Genomic DNA, 6832 nt, shown 5'->3' with positions numbered 1-6832 from the left:
CAATTGAACGCTGACGCTCGGTGCTCTGTGACATTTTTTCCTATGTATGTGCTCTTTCAGGATCTTCTCACCGGACGGGTAATTGGTCGGGAGTATCTGAGGGGCCGGTTGTTTCATCTGGATCTGAAATACGCAGGGGAAAAACAAGGGGGACAGTCTCGGACCGCTTTACTCTCCACTTCTGACAAGCTAAGTGAAGTTTGGTTATGACATCGTCGCTTAGGGCATCCATCTTTTAGTGTTATGAAAAAATCTATGCCTACTTTGTTTATTAGTGTGGATGAGTCTTCTTTATGTTGTGAGATATGTGTTTTGGGCAAGAGTCATCGATCTACTTATTCCCCTAGTACTTCTCCTATAAAAATTTTCCCTTTGAATTAATTCATTCTGATGTTTGGGGACCCTCTAAAGAGTCTACTGTGTCAGGCATGCGATATTTTGTGTCATTTATTGATGATTGCACACGTCTTTCATGGATTGTTCTTCTTAAAAATAAAGATGGGGTTTTTCCCGCTTTTCGTGCTTTCCATACCTCTGTCCAAACACAATATAATGCCACCATTCGAGTTCTTCGTTCTGATAATGGGGGGGGGGAATATGTGAATCATGTCTTTCAGGAGTTCTTTAACACACACGGAATTTTTCATCAAACAACGTGTCCTTACACTCCTGAGCAAAATGGGGTTTCTAAAAGAAAAAATTGTCATTTACTTGATATGGCTCGATGTATTCTTTTTAGTGCCCACATGCCTAAATACCTTTGGGGTGATGCTGTCATTACTTCTGCCCACCTCATTAATCGTCTTCCATCTCGTGTCCTTCAGGGGAAAGTTCCCTATGAGGTGCTTGCATCTCATGTCTCATTACCCTCTTTTCATAACCTTCCTTCCTGTGTTTTCGGTTGTGTTGCTTTTGTTCATCTTCCACCACATCAACGGTCTAAGTTGGATGCCCGGGCAGTTAAATGTGTGTTTGTTGGGTACGGCGGACATCAGAAAGGGTACCGGTGCTATCATCCCCCTACCCGGAAGTACTATGTCACTATGGATGTTACCTTTTTGAGGATATGAGTTATTTTACCTCTTCTGATACTGCTCTTCAGGGGGAGAATTCATAGTTTGAAGAGTTGTATCATCGAGAGGGGGAGACAAGTAAGCCAGTTGATATGGTAACAGGTTCTGTTGAGATTACCAATGTGACAGCTACACAGGCACCACCGGAGGTCGTCACTCGAGAGATTCAGGCACCAGAAGATGATAACACAACTCCCCCTAATGAAACAACTGCCCCTCATGTCTCCCGTACAACTGTTTATACCCCTGACCAATGCTCTCCTGGTGCAGAAGATCACTCATCTAAGGTTAGTCATAGGAGACAATATGTTTTGCCAAATAGGTCTACTCGGGGGCAACCAACAAAATAATATGAACCTACCCTTCAGACTAAAGCCAAGTATCATGTGGCAAATTTTATATCTACCAAAAGATTATCTAAGTCATATGAGTCATTTGTGAATCAAATATCTACTGTATCAGTACCTAACAAAGTGCAGGATGCATTGGGAGATCCAAAATGGAGGAAAGCAATGAAGGAAGAGATGGAAGCATTACAAAAGAACAATACTTGGGAACTTGTACCTCCACCACATGGGAAGAAGACTGCAGGATGTCGTTGGGTGTTTACAGTGAAGCATAATCCAGATGGGTCAGTAAGCCGGTATAAAGCACGACTAGTAGCAAAGGGGTTCACCCAAACATATGGCATAGACTATGATGAGACGTTTGCACCTGTTGTAAAAATAAACACTATCCGAGTATTGCTCTCTGTTACTGCTAACTTGAACTGGCCACTTAGGCAGTTTGATGTTAAAAATGCATTCCTTCATGGAGAACTAACAGAGGAAGTATACATGGATCTTCCGCCTGGATATGTGGCCGCTTCTCCAACTACCTCTGTCTGCAGATTGAGGAAGTCCTTGTATGTTCTTAAACAATCACCTCGTGCTTGGTTTGGAAGATTCTCAAAATTCATGAGAAAAATTGGCTACAGACAGAGTAATTCAGACCACACGTTATTTCTCAAACATCAACAAGAGAAGGTAACAGCCTTAATTATATATGTTGATGATATGGTAGTTACTGGAAATGATACTGTTGAGGTGGATAGATTACAGAAACAGCTTGCCAAAGAGTTTGAGATGAAGGATCTAGGCACACTCAAGTACTTCTTAGGCATTGAAGTAGCCCGTGGAAATGAAGGTATCTATCTCTGTCAGAGGAAGTACATTCTTGATCTTCTAATAGAGACAGGTATGTTGGACTGAACTCCCATTGATACTCCTATTGAGCAGAACCATCGGTTAGTAGAGTACCCAGATCAAGTCCCTACTGAAAAAACTCGTTATCAGAGGCTAGTTGGACGCCTAATTTATCTATCACATACCAGACCAGATGTTGCTTATGCAGTGAGTGTAGTGAGTCAATTCATGCATAATCCCAGTGAGGACCACATGGATGCTGTTGTAAGGATTTTGAGGTATTTAAATTCAGCTCCGGGAAGAGGAGTAATGTTCTCTAAGCACAATAATATCCTCGAAATTTGTGGCTTCACAGATGCAGACTGGGCTGGAAATATTACATATCGAAGATCCACATCAGGGTACTTTACCTTTGTTGGGGGTAATCTTGTTACATGGAAGAGTAAGAAACAAAATGTGGTAGCACAATCTAGTGCTGAAGCAGAATACAGAGGTATGGCTCAGGGAGTGTGTGAATTGTTATGGCTTAGAAGTTTGCTACAAGATTTGGGTATTAAGCCTGAATATGCTATGCAGCTGTATTGTGACAACAAGGCAGCCATTGATATCTCCCATAATCCTGTGCAACATGATCGTACAAAACATGTGGAGGTTGATCGTCACTTTATAAAGGAGAAGCTAGACGCGAAGATCATCAGTTTTTCTTTTGTTTCTACAGAAGAGCAACTTGTCGATATGCTTACAAAAGGAGTGTCTAAAAAGGCCTTTTATGATTCACTTAGCAAGTTGGGCATGGTTGATATGTATGCACCAACTTGAGGGGGAGTGTCGGCGTGAATTCGGTCGGAAATCATGGCCCGTGATTCACGGAGTGAATCACGGAGTAATTAGTGGTAGTTAGTGGTAGAAATAGTGCTAGAATTAGTCTATATAAACAAGTATAATCTGTGTATGAATCAATTAAGCAAGAACACTAACATTTCTACTGTTTGGCCGCACCAGAGCGGCTCTTGAGAACCCCCAAAATTTTCAAAACTTTGAGAGAGAGAGAGAGAGAGAGAATTGAAATTCAAAATTAAGATGAGAGTTTGAGAGAGGGGATCTGAGACTTCGTCTATTTACTTCTAACCATGAAGGTAACGGCTAGTTAGTGCTCATGTTTACTTTGGTGAGAAGTCACTTTCACAGCCAATTGAAATTTGACACATGTCTCTCTGCTGCTAAGTTAACGAAACTCTGTTAAGCTCTTCTCCTAATTGAACAGTCAAACCTTCTCATTAATCAAAATTTGAGTGCCAACCCCTTCATTTAATGCAAGTGTACAAATGAAATTAAGCCTCCCCCCTTCAAAAGTTCATATTTTTATTAGGTTAGAGGAAGCCGGAAATTCTTGCTGTTTTGTAGGTGTAGGAAACATTCGTGAAGGTATGTCCTTACCAACCTCTATCAATTTGAATAAGAACGAAAGATTTTCACTAGGGATACAACAAGAACTGCTATTTTTGGCTAGTTGAGTGTAAATGCGGAATTTTTTAATGTGGTGCTTGAGGATGTGAGTTGCTATGGTTGTTAGTCCAATTTTTTGCTTGTGTCTTTACATTCAACTCTGGTGCTATTTATAATTGTACTTCGCTATGTCATATGTTTAGTTGTTATAATTGTAATTCGCTACGTCCCATATTTAGTGCGTGCTATGGTACATATACTTCAACTGCAAGTTTTGCGCAAGTGGATCCTCGACGCCTCATTCATAGCATCGTGGAAGAGTAACTCCAACCATTACTTATTTGACCCCTTCTTTCTTATCTTAATAATCCGATTTAACCAACAATAAGTTGTCCACAACACAATCTACCTGCAGCCAAGGTTTGAAAAAGCGCTAGGCGGTATGCAGGTGGAGAGTCACCTCCTAGCGCCTAGACGGCTAGGCGGCCTCCTAGGCGGTTTCAAATTATTAAATATTTTTATATTTTTATACATGTATTTAAATTATTTTTATGATTAAAAATATATAATGATGCTCAATATTAATTTTGAAAATAGTCTAAATTCACAATAACTTAAATGGAAAGTCCATACAAAAATATTAGAACAAAATACAAATTATAAAAACAAACGCATACCTAAATCTCAAGTTCTTCCTCTCCAAATCCTTCCCTAACTTCTTCGGTATCAGACTCAAACTCAATGTTCATATCTCCTTCCTCATCTTCTGTGTCCTCATCCGAAATAAAATCTTCATCATGAAGTTCTCTTATTTCCACACTCCTAGTCCTAGGCCGGGTAGGGGCATTATCCACTCCCAAAGTCTCTCCCTCCACACTATTAATATCCGACTCATCTTCTTCTTCTTCATCACCACCATCAACAATCCACCCTTGAGCCTTACTAGCTTCCTCACCAAGTAATACATTTACTCCTAACTCTTGTATTCTTCTCTTTTTGTTTATATCTTAGCATTAAATTGAACATAGACTAAATATGTTCAATCTTGAAACATCTAGTATATTTCTCTTATAGGTTTTTTTAGTCAACTTTATTATTGACCGCCTAGGACCGCCTAGGCGGTAGCTTAATTCGCAAAACGCCGAAGATGGCCGCCGGGGCAAAAAGCGTGGCAGCAACTGACCTCCTAGCGCCTAGGTGACCACTTAGGCCGTTTTTTAGAACACTGCCTACAACTTAATTTCTCTGTGGCACAATCTAATTGAAACCCATACTCTCCATCACAAGATTTAATCAAAGCCAAATTTGGCCATGAGAAGATTTATTATGACTCAACTGGACTGCGAGATGATTCACCCATTTCACCGTGACCTATAATGACCACGAAGCAATTCAACCATTGTATGATTTGCCTCATTAAATATCTACTCTTATCAGAACTTGATGGAGCACGATGAGATCTCTCCTCGCCGCAGAATTGAATCAAATGATCCCCTTCTCGAATAGAAATGTGAACTTGATTGCTACATGTGATGATTTTTTTTGTTATTCTTTTGCTAGGCGTAGTACCTCCACAGATGTATTGCATTCCAATGGCGTGTATGGCAACGTCTTCCCTGTCTTCACTTTTATCAGCCTATAACCCCTTATGTTGGATTTAACTTCCTTGTACCGTTGTCCTTGTTATTCCCAACGATCCTCTTTAAGACTTTGTCGCCTTGGTGAAATGACATGTGCCTTACCCCATTGTTGAAATATCTTGGTGTGGCATTCAAGTAATTGGCAAGGTTGATAACAATTTTTTCTCTCTTTTCTTTTAGTAGATCCTTGCTGCAACCGATCTACCCATCGTTATCTTCAATTTCTACTGTCAATGTCCTAACCGTTGGAAGTATGGCTTCAGCAGGCATCATTGCCTCCATGACCTATTTGGCTCAACTTGAATCCTGTTGGAATCTCCTTGCACTCGTGATGCTATAAGTGACGTATTTCTCGAGGCTTGTGCAACTTCTATCTCTTCAAGTCCGATTTCACCTTCTATCCTTGTTTGGATTTCACCCATGTCCTTAACATGCTTCTTCACTAGGTTCTTGTATACTTGTGAACCAGGAAGGAGCCCTTCACGGAATGCTACGACTATGTACCCTTCACTCCTTCAGTTTGTGTTTGTTCAGTCTGGAAACGATGGTAGAATGGTTTCAACTTCTCTCCCACATTTTGCTTCACCATTAACAAAGCTATCATGTCTTTCTTGCGCTTCTTGTTGTAGAAGTACTGAGAGATAAAGGATTCCCTCAACTGTTCGAAGCTAGCAATAGATCCTAGCTTCAAATTGCGAAACTATGCTCTCACTTCACATGTGAGGCTCGATGGAAAATATGTGCAAAATAACCTTCAATAAATGGTGACTTCCTTATCTCCCTAGCGGTGGAGGCTGCCAATTCTCCCGTATGAGAATTTCACACATCTCTCAACATCTTCTCCATTCGATGCCTCCAACTTTCGCTTTTGACCTTCTTATAGCCTTCTTCTAATCACCTATTGGTGTGGATACGGAACCTTGCCCCGAGTTATTTGCATCACCGCGAGTAGATTTCTCCATGTCTACCTCCTCTGATTCTTCATCACTAGTCTCATTGTCAGAGTCTCAAGAGCCCTCTTTGTGTTTGAGCTTTCGGGCTTCTCGAAGGTCTTTCTCTTTTTGAAGTTGGGCAATATCTTCTTCCATCTTCATTTTCTCGTGCAAGTGCCCGTTCGAGTTGTCTTGCGAACCGGCCAATCCATTCTCCTCGGGTGGAACCACATCATGATCTTCCATTCCCCTCATGTTAGGTTAGAGTTTCCCATATACGGCGGCAACTGTTGATACAAAAAAACTTGTGAAGATATTTCCTCACCAACATATATCAATTTGAATAAAAAGGTTTTCACTGGGGATACAATGAGAACTGCTATTTTTGGCTAATTGAATGCGTGATTTTTGGATGTGGTGCTTGAGGATGTGTGTTGCTATGACTGTTAATTTGATTTTTTCCGTGTGTCTCTTCATTCAACTCTGGCGCTATTTATAATTGTACTTCACTATTTCTTATATCTAGTGCGTGCCATGGTATACTTCAACCGCAAGTT

The 6832-nt window shown here is 40.6% G+C and overlaps 1 protein-coding gene across 1 annotated transcript; it reads right to left on the bottom strand.

Annotated features, from left to right (window-relative positions):
- Positions 1 to 4380: 4380 nt before the first annotated feature.
- LOC126802664 (histone chaperone ASF1-like) lies at positions 4381 to 6530 on the bottom strand. Its single transcript, XM_050530317.1, has 2 exons — positions 6359 to 6530; positions 4381 to 4709 (listed from the first exon to the last, which is right to left on the bottom strand). The coding sequence occupies exons 1-2, from the start codon at positions 6528 to 6530 to the stop codon at positions 4381 to 4383; spliced, it is 501 nt and encodes a 166-aa protein (XP_050386274.1).
- Between the last annotated feature and the right edge of the window lie 302 nt (positions 6531 to 6832).

Source organism: Argentina anserina, chromosome 7 (genome assembly GCF_933775445.1).
Source record: "Argentina anserina chromosome 7, drPotAnse1.1, whole genome shotgun sequence".
In the NCBI taxonomy this organism is placed as follows: Eukaryota; Viridiplantae; Streptophyta; class Magnoliopsida; order Rosales; family Rosaceae; genus Argentina; species Argentina anserina.
This window is presented reverse-complemented; position numbering and strand designations above follow the sequence as displayed.